At 43.5% G+C, this 15,602-nt stretch overlaps 6 protein-coding genes across 6 annotated transcripts; 4 read left to right on the forward strand and 2 right to left on the reverse strand.

Moving 5' to 3' along the window:
• Positions 1–118: 118 nt before the first annotated feature.
• Positions 119–1,902, reverse strand: SS1G_06708 (hypothetical protein; the record flags this gene model as incomplete). The annotated part of the gene is made up of 3 exons (XM_001592417.1): positions 119–514; positions 574–1,639; positions 1,688–1,902. The coding sequence occupies 3 exons, from the start codon at positions 1,900–1,902 to the stop codon at positions 119–121; spliced, it is 1,677 nt and encodes a 558-aa protein (XP_001592467.1).
• A 590-nt stretch (positions 1,903–2,492) lies between these two features.
• Positions 2,493–3,071, forward strand: SS1G_06709 (hypothetical protein; the record flags this gene model as incomplete). The annotated part of the gene is made up of 1 exon (XM_001592418.1): positions 2,493–3,071. One exon carries the CDS (start codon positions 2,493–2,495, stop codon positions 3,069–3,071), a length of 579 nt encoding a protein of 192 aa, XP_001592468.1.
• A 925-nt stretch (positions 3,072–3,996) lies between these two features.
• On the reverse strand, positions 3,997–6,945 carry SS1G_06710 (conserved hypothetical protein; the record flags this gene model as incomplete). The annotated part of the gene is made up of 4 exons (XM_001592419.1): positions 3,997–4,349; positions 4,412–5,888; positions 6,128–6,569; positions 6,929–6,945. The coding sequence occupies 4 exons, from the start codon at positions 6,943–6,945 to the stop codon at positions 3,997–3,999; spliced, it is 2,289 nt and encodes a 762-aa protein (XP_001592469.1).
• A 273-nt stretch (positions 6,946–7,218) lies between these two features.
• SS1G_06711 (elongation factor 1-beta) lies at positions 7,219–8,351 on the forward strand (the record flags this gene model as incomplete). The annotated part of the gene is made up of 5 exons (XM_001592420.1): positions 7,219–7,258; positions 7,337–7,376; positions 7,640–8,022; positions 8,075–8,283; positions 8,331–8,351. The coding sequence occupies 5 exons, from the start codon at positions 7,219–7,221 to the stop codon at positions 8,349–8,351; spliced, it is 693 nt and encodes a 230-aa protein (XP_001592470.1).
• Positions 8,352–9,717: 1,366 nt separating this feature from the next.
• SS1G_06712 (hypothetical protein) lies at positions 9,718–12,997 on the forward strand (the record flags this gene model as incomplete). The annotated part of the gene is made up of 6 exons (XM_001592421.1): positions 9,718–10,165; positions 10,216–10,299; positions 10,345–10,589; positions 10,727–11,332; positions 11,390–11,819; positions 11,877–12,997. The coding sequence occupies 6 exons, from the start codon at positions 9,718–9,720 to the stop codon at positions 12,995–12,997; spliced, it is 2,934 nt and encodes a 977-aa protein (XP_001592471.1).
• A 1,478-nt stretch (positions 12,998–14,475) lies between these two features.
• SS1G_06713 (predicted protein) lies at positions 14,476–15,138 on the forward strand (the record flags this gene model as incomplete). Its single annotated transcript, XM_001592422.1, has 3 exons — positions 14,476–14,535; positions 14,593–14,989; positions 15,047–15,138. 3 exons carry the CDS (start codon positions 14,476–14,478, stop codon positions 15,136–15,138), a joined length of 549 nt encoding a protein of 182 aa, XP_001592472.1.
• Positions 15,139–15,602: the final 464 nt, after the last annotated feature.

Here is a 15,602-nt window from a genome sequence, read left to right on the forward strand (position 1 = left end):
CCGTTAATTATAATACAGTCCATATCAATTTCCCTTTCCTGTTCCTTTCCCTTACGAAAACCTTGCCAGAATTCGAAACCATATACCTGAACCTAGATCATTGACCATATATATCACATTATTCATCTTCCATATCATCATCCTCTTTACCATTAATTGTTCCTTCCCCCTTAGGCTTAACTTTCTTCCTTTCCATGCTCCTCAAACAACTAACAAAAAGATGTCTAGATGTCTTTCCTATGTTCTTTGCCCATATATCCAATGTCTCTGTTACCCACATCAATAACTTGCTGAAGAAGAACAAGCACACAAATGATGCAGATACCACTACTGCGAAACCGACCCAGTAATCATACAGTGAATACTTGTTCTCAATATCGCTAAGTTGGGTAGAGAAATAAGACGTCATAAGTGATACAGGAAGGAAAAGTACCGACAATTTGGCGAGTAGAGTAGCCGAGCGATTGAGACGTGCCGTTGCTTGTGAGTCTTTTTGAGAATTGATGCTGAAATACTTGAAATGTGTTAGCTTCTTCAAGGTTCAATTGGACGATAGAGAAAAAGAGGTCTTACAGTGTTACTGAGCGCATCTTTCTCAGCCAGAAATTCGCCGGTTTCGCTCAAAATTAATAATTGCAAACGATCGCCCAGTCTTTCAAACCTCTGACTTGCGGATGCCGCTAGTTTAACTCCACTTCTCCCATTTTGGGACGTGAAAGAGCCATCGGGCGTGCCGGCTTCCCATGTACTAAAGGGTTTGGGTTCCAATATACGTGTTATGAGGTTATGGTAGCCTTTATACAAATGCTGCATCTGACGAATTCTCTTGCTGAGGAAATGAAGATGAGGAATAATATTCATATCAGGACCTTTGTTGGAATTTCTCCTCATGTCTTCAAATATAGAGTTTTCCAACTGTTGCAAGCTTCTTCTGAAAAAAGCCACTGTTTTGTAGACAGCTCGCCAGTCATCGAATAGATAGTAAAAAAGGTTGCTTGCTCCTTCGATACCATTGTTTGGGTGAGTCGAGTTCAAATCCAGAACTTGTCGGACAGTCTGCATAGATATTGGATCTGCTGTCTCATGTCCCGACTTAGACAATTGGCTCAAGACACTCAGAGTGTTTCCACGCATTGATTTCAGATCCTTCTTCGTCTTCGCAATTGGTAAGGTATCTTCGTGTACAGCTATGACTGTGTTATCATCGCAAAGTATAAGCCATGACCAGAGCCTACACTGCGTTTTATCTCTGAATGAGTTCTGAATTATTGGATTATCGGTTTCCCTCATTGGTGGTGAGTCGATCTCATGCATCCAGTTCGCGCCAACACACATAAAGCGTGCCCCGACATCGACGGATTGATAGTTGATCATTTGCTGAGCAATGGTATAGTGGCTTGTTGTTCCTGGAGGCGTAAGTTGTGTTGCATGTACTCTGGGCACATTCATACTCGCTCTGCCTGTTTCGATATCATCCCTTTCGAACAATCTCTCCTTGTAACTAACCCGATGATCTTTGTGACTCGAGTTATTGACTGGTGGCAGAGTTTTGATGATAGCCAAAAGCCTCGGGGAGAAGCCATATCGACGAGCAAGAACATCGATTATATCCGTCTGTCGGTTTGGCCCCCAGATATTGCTATCGCATATTAGCAAACACTCTTCAAAATTTGACATCAGCACTTACATCCACCGCACAGGAGGTCGTTCGCGCTCGGCCGGCGTGGAAGGTTTATCTAGCAGCCTTTCCACTTCATCTGCGTTCAAATCAAAAGCTATCTGAGCCTCAAGTTTCCCAAACTCGACAACAAAGTTGCGACTCTTTTCGTGTCCCGCTCGATCGAGGCTGGCTTCGTATGTAGCCCGATCATCGAAGTCCGCAAATATTCCGTCTTTTTCCATGGTGTATAGGCTTCACAAGCATGATATGCGCAAAACTGAAGATTGAAATCATGATGGGCAACCTCAAGAGCTTATATGTATAGGCTGTGCTGTGCAGTGCTGTGCTGCGCTTTCGATGATGCCGGTGGGCGGCGCACAAGGCTGATTTTGGAGCTGTGAAACAAGAGGGGTACCTGGTTCGAGGTGGTATTCTGATGATTTCTGGTAGAATGACTGGTTGTCGTTTAGCTATAAAATTTGGTGTTCTCCCAACTGTTGGCGCTTATCTATTATCAGCTTCAGCATTTTGATTTTCAACCAGTCACGCGAGAGCATCAGCAGGGGTAACATTCAGCACAGCACAGCTTTCTTGTTGGTGTTTCTCTTCAAAGATTATTATTCAATCGAAACTTTATTACAGGTTACCAAGAGAGTGGTTCGGGGAAGCGCAACGCTTTTGTTGAAGTCTGTTGTATCAGCGTACCACTAATATGGCGCAACGTTCTTCTCGGCGCCAAGTATCTCTCAATAATAATACGAGTGGCTACATTGAACAAACTTTCTACAACGGTCTAAACTTAAGCTTCGTATACATGCCTTAAGACACCAAAATGACTTCCAAGATCATACACATATCTAGTGAAGAACTTGTGCGCTCTTACGTCGGGAAGTACAAGGATTTTAGGCTTCTATCACTGCAAGTCGCACCTGAAGCTTTTGCTTCCAACTACTCAAGAGAAGCCGCATTTTCATATGAAGTATGGTACGAACGTCTTGCAAATCCACACGCAGCAACTTTTTTTGCGCTTCAGGATTCTAAGATTGTCGGTACTATTTCAATCCTCGGTCCATTACTTTATGGCCCAGAAGAGATGACGGCCCTTGGAAATCCATGGCAAGCGATTGGTGATGGGACATCCAACAGACAAACAACAGGCCATTATCGAATCAATGGTTTGTTTACTCTACCAGAGATTCGTGGAAGAGGGGTTGGAAAGACGCTTATTGAAACGGCCTTAAGATATGCAGGAGGTGAAGTAGCCTTACAGGGCAGGGCGTTTGTATGCAGTATTGTGGTCGAGTCCGATAATGCTGGAGCTCGGAGATTATATGAAAAGTGTGGGTTTGTGGTCACAAAAGAGGTGCCCTATGGAGATGTGTCAGTCATTCTTATGAAAACATCAGGCTAGAAAGCTACAAACTGGACATTCGGCTTTCATTCTTGTCTCTTGAATACAGACGTCTTCGAGTAGCTTACTGGCATTGAATATGATAATGGACCAGTACCCTGTTTCATATGACGAACTTTTGGGTGTCATATGTTGAGACTTCGAGATTAGTAGGACCTAAGCTTATAGAAGTGATGTGGTTTAGATAGACTGAGGTAGAATTCTCCAGTGACATGTCCAAATGGGTTTACAGATACAGGCAGGTATCCAGGTGCCCTGCACACAAGCAAGCTATCTTGCATCTCAAACACCAACTCAGAATCTTGATCAAGCATCACTATAGCCTCGAGAATATGCAGAAGTAAACTCCACAAACTGCAGCCGATACAAACAGATTTACCTCTCTACATAGATAGAGCTACTTTGTCCTACCAGAGAGACTAAAAAAGTGCACCATGAAAACGAATACCAATACTTGAGTCGACAGTCTGATACTATAAAGTCCCGTAAAGTGTGCTCGATAGAGCTGCAATATGCGGGTGTTGCTCTCAAATCAAGTATTAGTATGTGTGCTCCGGGCCTCTTGATACAGGAATATGGCTAGGAACGATGAGTGGATTTGATATTTTAAGTAGGAATGAATATCCTAAACAAGTGAATGTTCCAAGGGAGGTGAATACCCCAAACAAAATAAATGTCCAAACACAGTGAATATTCTAAACACGGAGCGAAATATCAAAATAGATTCAATACACAAAAATTAATCCAGTTCGTCAAATAATATCATGTTCTAGTTTACAAAAGATGAGGTATCATATTTCCGGGGGAACCATATCCATACATCCTCCAACGCCTGAAGCAAAAAGCAGAGATCCACCATGTTATGTCGCTAAAATCATTTTTCATAACCCATTATGCATATGCCAACCATCATCTACCCAATAATTTACACTTCCACGGCCCCCTCGCTCTCGACATCTAAGCCATTACCTTCAGCATTAATCTTCACCACCGCTGTTTCGCCCGTCTTCAATTCTCCCCTGATGATTTTATCAGCCAATCCATTACCGATCTCCTTGGATATGAGTCTGTTTAGCGGCCGCGCTCCAAATTTTGGATCATATCCTCTGTCGGCAAGCCATTGGCGAACCTCTTGATCTACTTCAAGTATTATTCGTCGATCGTCTAGCCTCTTCTGAAGTTCTCGAAGTCGGATATCGACGATGTCTCGGAGAGCTTCGTTAGAAAGGCGTTTGAATATTATGAATTCGTCAATACGGTTGAGAAACTCAGGTGCATCTATTATCGTTGTTAGTGATATGTGGAAGAAAGTGAACGAACTGTGGTCTAAGTGAACTTACAATTGTGCTGAACAACATCCATTACGGCGTTGCGGACAGAAGGCGCAATATCACCATTTGGTTCTTCTTTATATGGATGCAAAGGATTGAGACCAACGAGGATGTCTGCGCCAAGATTTGATGTAAAAACAATTAGCGTGTTGCGAAAATCGACTTTGTGGCCTTGACTGTCTGTTAAGAAGCCTTCATCTAGTACTTGCAAAAGCAGAGCAGAGATATCTCTATGTGCTTTCTCAAATTCGTCGAACAGGAGAACTGCATAGGGTTTTCTTCTGACGGCCTCAGTAAGTTGCCCGGCATCATCATATCCAACATATCCAGCGGGACTACCTATCAACCGAGAAATTGTGTGCTTTTCTTGGAATTCACTCATGTCGAACCGGACAACAGCTGATTCGGTTGAGAACAAAAAGTTTGCCATCTTCTTGCAAAGTTCAGTCTTTCCCACACCTGTTGGACCGAGAAAGAAAAACGATGCAAGCGGTCTGTTCTCGCCGTTTAAGCCTGCTCGTTGCATTCGAACCGCATTTGCGACCGATCTAAGTGCCTCATCTTGACCGCGAACAGATTCTCGCAAAGTATCTTCCATATGAATAAGCTTCTCAGCATGCCCAGAAGTTAATTTCGTGACAGGAATGCCAGTGACACGTGATACAACGGCTGCAATATCGTCGGCCGTTACAGCATCATGGATCAAAGAGCCTTCGGAAGAAACGCCCTTCTCTCCATCTTTCGGCAACTTCGCTTCCAGTGACGGAATTATAGAATAACGCAGCTCTCCTGCACGACCATAATTATTTTCACGCTGTGCTTGATCCAGTTCAACACGAGCTTTCTCGAGATCCTCCTTTGTCTTTTTGATGGCATCAATTTCGGACCTTTCTGACTCCCACTTTTCTGTCAATACTTTTGCTTCTTCTTGACATTCTTTGAGATCATTTTCGAGCTTTTCACGCCGTTCCTTACTAGCGATATCTGTTTCCTTCCTTAGACTTTCAAGCTCGATTTGGAGCGTCATAATCTTTTGGTCAAGCTGCATTATGTCGTCCGGTTTGCTTTCTTGCTGTAACCTCAGGCCACTTGCAGCTTCATCCATGAGGTCTATTGCTTTGTCGGGCAAGAAGCGATCTGTGATATATCGATTGCTATAGGTAGCGGCAGCAACAAGGGCTCCATCTGTAATGCGAACTCCATGGTGCACCTCATACTTCTCTTTAATACCTCTCAAGATACTAATTGTGTCTTGAATCGTGGGCTCGTTGACTTGGATAGGCTGAAAGCGTCTTGCCAGGGCGACGTCCTTCTCAATTAGCCGATATTCATTGAGCGTGGTTGCTCCACAGCATTGCAGTTCACCCCGAGATAGTGCAGGTTTCAAAAGATTGCTTGCATCAATACTTCCTTCAGCCTTTCCCAGTCCCAGCAAAGTGTGTAATTCATCTACGAAGAGAATCACGCCACCATGAGCCTCTTGAACCTAAAGAATGTTAGAACAAATTAAGGCAATTACAAATTTCAAGCAAAAAATGGTAGGTCTTTAAGCAGGTATAATTTTAGTTCGGAAGGTGTAGCCTTGTAAGCAGATCTAACTATGAAGCCTACATCGCTAGTCGATATGTGTCTCAATTGTACCACTTGGTTCTGCGTACTTGAGAAACAAGCATGACAAGCCACATCCGCCGACAAGATACTACCGCAATCAAAATGAATACCCACCTCTTTCAAAACGGACTTAAATCTTTCCTCAAAGTCACCACGGAACTTTGCTCCGGCAATAAGCTGTCCAAGATCCAGAGATATTACTCTTTTGTTTTTCACACTCTCTGGCACATCGCCTCTGACTATTCGTTGCGCTAGACCCTCCAATATCGCCGTCTTTCCTGTTCCTGCACTTCCGATCAATACTGGATTATTCTTCGTTCGCCGTGACAGTACTTGAATGGTCCTATTAATTTCTCCATCTCTGCCAATTACTGGATCTAATTTTCCCTCCTTTGCTCGCGCAGTCAAATCGACACCATATTGTTCGAGGGCGGACTTTTGTTCTCCACCACTCATGTCCATGCGATGTGTACCACCTGGAGGATGTGGACGTCCATTCGCGTATGTGCGAAGGGCAGTAAGAGGTGCAAGTCTTCTGTAGGTAAATGCATGACTACTGCGTGAAGCTAAATTAGTCAAGGGACGTCCGGCTCGAACCTGTAGAGGGGCTCCTCCTAAAAGACGAGAGGAGCTCTCGATTTGTCGCAATACTTTCATACTCCTCATTAATCTTATCGCGAATGTGAGCTCTGTAAGTGTAAAAGAGAGAAAAGGAAAAAGGTTAAAAAGGAATTATATGAACATGTCTTTTAATGAAAGGGTTTACGGAAACTCTTATATATATGAATATGGGAAAGAAACTCTATCTAGAATAATCTCGAGCATTCTGAAGCTTTCAGATTCCCGAGGTTTTCCCATTAGCCATCTTTCTAACACTATCTTAGTTTAGGTAAGTAGTTCAGAGTTATGCCTTACAATCTAGCGGCAATCATTGGGCGTCTGAGATCAGGCCCACCCCGCCACTACCTATCCAGTTTAATTTCACTTTAAGCGATTGTAGACAGCGTCTAAGCCAATCAAATTTTCACACTCTTGAAAATGGAAAGCGACCATTTCTGAAGTTCCATTCCCAAAATTTGACTCACCCCACTACTCCTCATCACAATCAACATCACCAATTTTTGTTTGTTTTCCTCCTTTCTTAAAAGAAAAGAAAAATTCTTCACTTTTAAATATCAAGAAAAGGACTTCTTATATCTTTCAAAATGGGATTCACAGAATTTATCAATGATGCTGGCCTTACCAGTAAGCTTCTTCCCCCCGCCATGATAGACATAGTCTATCAAAAGAATTTTGGAAATCGCAGAAATTGACATTATTTAGTGCTCAACGGCTGGTTAGAGACCCGTTCATACATCGTTGGGTATGTATTTCTATTTGTTCCCGACTTTTATCCATTTGCATTCCTATCTGCAAGACAATATCTGCGATGTGTCTATTTGCGCATTAGTACCCCTCCTCGAGCAATTCCCAATATGATGAGCAACATTGGTCCGTGTTACTGAGCGGCCTCAAGAACCGCGTTATGGCGATATACCAAGCACTTTGTGCATCTCTGATTTCTCTATTTTCAATACAATCAATTGTTTTCCACATGATAGGAAGAAAATTAACCAAAAATCATAGATACTCCCCAAGTCAAGCTGATGTCGCCGTCTTCAAGGCTCAGCCATCCGCCCCAGATGCCGCAAAATTCCCTCACGCTGCTAGATGGTACAAGCACATCAACACATGGACTGAGGAATTTGCTACCCTTCCAGGTGATGCTTCCAAGGAATATACTACATACGGCCCAGAGAAGACTGAGGCTACCTTGAACCCAGCAAAGGCCCCAGCTGCCGAGGAAGAGGATGATGATGAGGTTGATCTTTTCGGAAGTGATGACGAGGAAGAAGATGCGGAGGCTATCAGAATCAGAGAAGAGCGTTTGGCTGAATACAAGAAGAAGAAGGAGGGCAAGACCAAGCCTGCTGCCAAGTCTGTTGTCACTATGGATGTCAAGCCATGGGGTGAGTTTGGAATTCGACTTAGGTGGTGAAAATAATACTAACCGATTTACAGATGATGAGACCGACATGGTGGCATTGGAGGCTGCCGTTCGTAGTGTCGAGAAGGACGGCCTCGTCTGGGGTGCTTCCAAACTCGTGGCTGTTGGTTTCGGTATCAAGAAGTTGCAGATTAACTTGGTCATTGAGGATGACAAGATTGGTCTTGATGACTTGCAAGAGGAGCTTGCTGAGTTCGATGATTACGTTCAATCTTCCGATATTGTAAGCTGCCCTCCGTTGACTATATTGATAATGGCTAATGAATATAGGCTGCTATGCAAAAGCTGTAAAGCGTCATTGTGACTTAAGTTTTACTTTCGATTCGTGCTCCGTCCCTGTTCCTGAAATGATTTCACGCTGTCTATGGGGGTTTTGACTACGACCAGTCAATAGATTATTATGAGAAAAAATAAGTTTTACGAAATGATGATAATCATGGACTGGGATAGAATTGAATTACAAAAAATCATAACAAGTACATAAATTTTATATGCAGATTACTCTTGTGATTCATGAATGTGTTAAATTCATTGTTTTATGCGACTATTCGATAAGTTTCCTCGTAAAAGATAAACCCGATTGCCCACCACTAGTTCTATCGCGCTTATACTATTCCTAAGGAGCCACACATTATTAATGAGGGACAAGCTGGGACCTTGGACAACCCACGACCATTAACAAAAAACACTGCATTCACCAAAGATGACTTGGATATCCAAATCAATTACGAGCCTTGGCTTGCTGTTTCTCACCCATGCGTATGTGTATGCCGAAATTCAAATGATGTTGCAATGACTGACAAATTTTACTCCTTCAGCTGTTATTCTGCCCACGAACACTCAGCCCTGCAATCTACAGGAACTGCCCATCTATCCTCTATTCCCTCTCACACTGCGACCACTGTTTCTCTACCAATCGACATATCTATTGAAACCATAGTTTCCGTTTTCATTATTTGCCTTGGCTTGGTATTAGGCACACCTGAATTACGACCTATACAATGGCGCGTCTGGGCAGGTAAAGTCGAGCGGGAGGGAGCGAAAGGTTTCATGAATGCCGATGGCGAGGTAGATAAAGATTTTGTCGGAAACCCATTTAAAGTTCTTGAGAGTCGACCAAGCTTCATAGACATTAGAAGGCAAAAATATGAATTTGCGGCGTGGGTTAGAGAAGGAGGGGAACAAACACCAGCACGGGAGTCATAAATGCGAGGAATATGGACGGAATACTTACTGTATGGTGCTGTTGCTGTGGACATTGTGAATTACATGATCTTGGTCGGGGACCATGTTGCACATAGTTGAAGGGTATGTGTGTTTTGAGTTGCGAATAAATATCACGAAGTGGCCCAAAAGCCCATGTGCCATGCCATTCAAAAAGAGCATTCCGAATTTTCTGGTGCTCAACATCTTTATACGTTTCGTCTATTTCATTCTTCTTTGGCTGGCTGTTTGTGCTGCCTAAAGACGTTAAGCAGAGCTGTACAAATGAGGGAGGAACATTTTTCGCTTGTTCAAATCAATTTTGAAATGCTCACGTTTCACTTTTGAATTCTTATCTTCACTTGTTCTGAGAATATATTCACCATCCGGTTCATATTCATCTATCCCTCTTCATTGTGCTATAGTCCCTGAAATTGTAGGAAGAAGAATCAATATGCCGTCCTTTAAGCGTCGGCGGATTGGCTCTGCTAGAGGTTCTAATCATCACCATTCTACCAGAGGACAATCATCAAGGTTTCGGGCAAGCTCTTCAGGAACGAGCTCTGTTTCCCAAGATGAGGATCGTTCGTCTTCAATGCAACCCCCTCCTGTTCCATTCAAAAAAAGAATATCAATGAAATCAGCATCATCACATGTGGCTGCACCACCATCAGTGCAAAATGAGGATAACCCTGAGAGTGGAGAGAATGAGTCAGATATTCAAGAACGGGAAAATGAGGACTCCATGGACGAAATTATCATGGCAGTCGAATTGAAAGAACGTGGCACCATTGGATGTGCATATTACATCGCAAGAGAAGAGAGATTGTGTATGATGACCGACATCAGCATGGCTGGACTTGACATGATTGATACTCTAAAAATTCATGTAGAGCCTACTAGTAGGGTCTCATGAGAATCTCTAGGTATCATTCATGCTAACATGCTATAGTAATTTTGATAAGCAATCGGTGCGAAGAGGCACTAGAAGAGTATCTCCAGAAAGATGCCAAGGTTATTGACAGAGGGGATGGGAGTAGGTCTTTTGAAAGGTATTACTTGCGTTGAGCTGACTTTGCAGGTGAAATATTTGGCTCATACACCCTCGATTCTCGACCAGCCGCGGAGTTCTATTATGAGGCAGCGAAGAATAGGTTGGCAAGCCTGGATATTGGAGCCGCGGGAGATGCGGGCATGATGTTTGTCACTCCTGGTGACGATTTTGCTGGAGATCGCAACCATATCCAGGCAGACTTAGGTGGCGCGGGTCGCCAAGGGGCATTGATGAGACTCGCAGGCTGGGTCGACTTGGAGAGCAGAAACTCGGTAAATTATCCCCTGATTTCTTCTCCCAATGACATTCAACGGAAATTTGAACAAGTGGATGGAATTGAACTACTATGACCATTAAAATTAAAAGTCCTAAGACTATCACACAGCTTTACTAACGAGCATATTTCTAGGTTAGCTGTGCCGGTGCAGTACTTAACTACCTTAGAAGACGACGAAGTATAGATTACTTACCTAATGACGAGGCTGCATTGATTGCATTCAGGATCCGCAAGATTGAGATGTTTTCATTGACGGATATGATGTTCATAAACGCAGATACATTATCATCGCTTCAAATTATCCAGTCTGAGTCTCATCCGAACTCGCATATGCAGGGTCCAAATAAGTCAACTTCGGGATCAAAAGAGAGCTTATCCGTCTTTGGTCTATTCTATCATTTGGCTAGCACGCCACAGGGAAAGCAAATGCTTCGGAAGATGTTTTTGAGACCAAGTATAGATGTGTCGGTAATTGAGGAAAGACTCTGGACAGTAGGTACTTTTCTAATTCCCGAGAATCGACCACTATTACAGGAAATCCAGAAGAGTCTCAGGAGTATTAAAGATATCAGAACTGTGGTAATACATCTTCAGAAAGGTGTAAGTGGAGGCTCCGGTAAAGCAATGGCGGTCAAAAGTGGAATCTGGGGTAGCATTCGTTCATTCTCCTTCCATTCGCTCAAAATACTTGAAGCGTTGCGAAATTTGGCAGGCGATAAGACAGTGATCGCTAGCAAGGTGAGAATATCTGCAATTTCCAAATTAATTCTTACAAAAGCTGACTTAATATCCTAGCTCCTCAACGAAAGTCGGCCCAATGACCTTCTTGGCATTGGCCAAATCATTACAGAGACGATAGACTTTGAGAGATCGGCCGAGCAACATCGTATCACCGTTAGACAGGGCGTAGACCCTGAGCTGGATGAAATGAAACGAACGTACGATGGCATAGAGAGTTTTCTTGCGGAAGTCAAGAGAAAAATTACTGATGACATACCTGAATGGGCCCGCCAATATGTTGAAAATTGCATATACTTTCCGCAGCTTGGTTTTTTGACGGTCGTACAGCTCGACCCCGATACAGGCGAAGGAAAATACAAAGGCGAGGGGACGGAAGATGATGAATGGACGCTGATTTTTGTTAGCGATGAGAAAATCTATTACAAGAACAGCCGTATGAGGGACATGGATGAGTGCATTGGTGATATGTATAGTACGATTGCAGGTAAGTTGTTGATTAGCCATTATTGTTAGCACGTACTTATTACTCCTGATCCACCAGGCAGGGAGATCGAAATCATACATGAACTTACTGTACGTGTACTGGAACAAGAAAAACTTCTCATTACCGTGTCAGATCGATGTGGTGAACTTGATAGCCTTGTTGCACTTGCTCTTGGGGCTATCAAATATCGTTTCAACCCTCCAACTATTACGCAAGCCAACGTAATCGATATTAAAGGCGGACGACATCCACTTCAAGAGCTTACAGTCCCATCCTACGTCGCAAATGACTGTTATCTTGCAGGTGGTTCAGGAAATGGGATTGGCCTTGACCAACAGTTTCCTTCAGATACCATCCAGGAGTCGAAAAATATCGAAGGTCCGAGTATGCTTCTTATGACGGGCCCAAACTATTCCGGAAAGAGCGTCTATCTCAAGCAAACCGCCCTGATTGTTTACTTGGCCCACATTGGCAGCTATGTCCCTGCTGATAGCGCAGTTGTAGGTCTTACGGATAAGATCTTAACGCGGATCACCACTCGCGAAAGTGTTTCCCGAAACCAGAGCGCATTCATGATTGATCTGCAACAGGTAGCCCTCTGTACAACCCTTGCAACTCACCGTAGCCTTGTGGTTATCGATGAGTTTGGTAAAGGCACTAATTCAACAGATGGAGCAAGCCTTGCTTGCGGCGTATTCGAATATTTCCTTGGGCTCGATTCTCATCGCCCAAAAGTACTCGGAGCAACCCATTTCCATGAAATTTTTGAGAATGGATTCTTGCCCCCAAGACCTGAGTTGGCCTTTGGACATATGGAGGTTCATGTCAATAAAGAAGCTGACCTAGCAGATGACCAAGTCACATACTTGTACAATTTTGTGTTGGGTAGAAGCACTTCAAGCTTTGGTACCTCTTGTGCTGCCATAAATGGAATCGATTCTGCTATCGTCGAAAGAGCCGAAGATTTAATATTACTAGCGGCTCGAGGAGAGGATCTAACGGAAGCTCTTGCCGCAAATATATCGAACAAGGATGCCCAAGACCTAGAGGATGCAGAAATTATTGGGAGACGCTTTTTGGAACAAAACTTTCCTATGCCAGGAGGGAGTACTACCTCCATCGACGTCCGAAGTATCCTTCGAAACATCTTAGATGTCGAAAGTGAGATTGAGATGTGAAACAAGGTTTCGAAAATTCGGATGTGCAGGACCTACCTATGTTGACCTTTCTTGCCAATGTTCGAAATTACGTTGATCAAAGTTGGTCGCTCCAAAATAGCTCTAAATTATGCAATTCTTGCTTTAGTCCTAACAAAACCACTAAACCCCGCAGAGAGTTACAATTTTTGTCTGATAGATGCAAGCTATGGTTCAATCTTCAGATTGATTTTGAGACACAATTATCTAACATTTCAAAGTCCAATATGTATGGATTGAGACATGGTGGGTGTCTATTAAAAGCCTTCAAGCACACTTGCTGCTCTTGCAGGGTTGAAATGAAGCATTGTCTTAGCATGTTATTTACTCTAGTACTAGGAAAATTTTTATTAATTCTTGGTCATCTTCATTCGATTAAACAGTCGATTGATTCTTTTAGTTCAGAAATTACGAATCTATATCCTTCAAAACAAGCTAGTCGACCGCCACAAACATGATACTCGTCTAGTTTCAGAACTAGCTTTTACGCCAGTGATACTGATACTCCGTGTCGTTTTCATCTATCTGAATTATGGTGAACGCGAACCCCGCTAAAGAAACAGAATTATGATGCACACGTTTGTAAATAAAGTCAGCAGAGACGAAGTCGTCTTTCTTCTTTTCGATGGGACGGGATTGAGATTTTGACGCGAATACACTAAGATTTCATGCAGGGCTCGAAAAAATAAGATCCCCACTCCTTTTTGGACATTGCAAAAATTGGATGAGGACAGAGAATTCCTCAAATAGGGTTTATTAAATGAAAAACTTGTTGACTGGCCGATGAAAGAGAGTTGGGCTTTGCTTCATTGCAGAGTCTGAGAGTAAAAGTACTCCTCATCGCGACTTGATCAGACCGTCTGTGCGAGACGTCAAGTAAGCAACGGCATCTATGACTAGCCGCAGTGCTGTAACTCCCGGCGTCTATTATTCTTTAGATAGTTACTAGCAGGGAAACTTTGATGCATATGCATAAACCTTCGCCAGCAGCTCGTTTTCTCTCATTGCGTAGACCCCCAAGAATAGAACATTCAATTAAGTTCAAAATGGGACGTGTGAGGAGGGGAAAGTCACATTAATTCAGATGTCTCTAGCTGATCAATGCTGCTTGTTGCGAATTATGTGGATATCTTCTGGTGGATATTTGAGTGTATGCTCTGTTTGGGGTAATGAAGTTGTCATTGCCGAGAACTTGGACAAGTTATAAGGCTGAGTGTCATCACTGTTGTCCTCATTCATTCTCATCATCATCATCCATTCATCCATTCAATTCCCAATTCGAAGCTGGTCTTTTCTAAAGCTGGACTTTTTCAAACCTAAGTTCTTAAAGCAGTTTCTTTATTTCCAAAATTGATCTTCTCCATAGTTGTCCTTTTCCAAGCCTGATCTTTGAGTCCAAACATATATATCTTCGCCATATTCAGTCTCCCGCAAGTCCAATATTGGCATCAAACTTCGCAATGCAGCTATCAAGCGCTTTCTTCTTGGCTCTTGCCGCCGCTACTGTCTCTGGCTCGGTGGTTAGTTCTCCCTTCTAGGATCTCACCCCAATCAACATCCCATCTAATACAACCCAGGGTACCTTGGGAAGCAAAAATGCTTTAGGAGCCGCCAGCGGAACAGGTGCAACTCCCGTTGTACGTGCCCGATTTGTACACGGTCCTTACCGACGCAAGAAGTCCTACGAGTCGACATATACAGAAGGAGCCGGAGCTGCTCAGGCTACTGGCGGAGCAAACTCTGGTGGAGGCTACAGTTCTGGCAGCGGTTCAGCCCAGCCCAGTGGTTCGGGAGGAGAGGCACCAGCTGAGAGTAGTGTGGCTTCACCCTCGGGATGGACGGGAGGATATGGAGGAAATGCCAGTACAACAGCAGAAGCTGGCTCTGCTATGCCGACTGGAACTGGGGATACTGGCAGCGGAGCCGCTTCCGCTTCGGGGGCTGGTGCTGCGTCTGCAACTTCCATTTCTCCAGGTTTGTCCTCCCCTGACCAGAAGTCTTGATGTCATCTCGCTAACTTGAAGACATTAGCTATTCCCACTGGTGGTGCCGCATCTCTATCTAATAACGGAGGCACAGTCGCTGTGGTTGGTCTCGGTGTCGCATTTGCTGTTTTTATGTAAAGGGCTTTGAAGTTCTGTAGTGGCGTGACCTTGTATACATTCAAGCCGGCATTGATATGGATGGAACTAGACTGAATGGCTTGGGTATACCTTCCTGATATATATAGGGCGGCGTACCGGCATTCATTGGGCCGGTGCATGGTTTTGGTATTTGTGACTTGAGCTGGTCTTTGGTGGCAGACGAAATGAAATAATCACTCGTTCTTACTTTTGATGTGTTTATCAGAAGACTATAAAATTGGTTGTTCTATTGTATGATGGGGAGGACCTATTTTGACCTGAAGATCCAGATAAGTTCGACTATGAGCAAAGATTTTGATCTGCTGATGTTTCTGTCATCGCTTGCCATTCTTGCCAGGGAGTGATTGGGACGGAAGATTTGTTCTATGTTTCGTTTTATTGGAGGAAGTAGTTTCTGTGGTTCTTTTCTTTTATTTATTGGGAACGTGGCAGAAGTGATAGAA

The sequence above is a fragment of the Sclerotinia sclerotiorum genome, genomic scaffold (assembly GCF_000146945.2).
Source record: "Sclerotinia sclerotiorum 1980 UF-70 scaffold_8 genomic scaffold, whole genome shotgun sequence".
Classification (NCBI taxonomy): domain Eukaryota; kingdom Fungi; phylum Ascomycota; class Leotiomycetes; order Helotiales; family Sclerotiniaceae; genus Sclerotinia; species Sclerotinia sclerotiorum.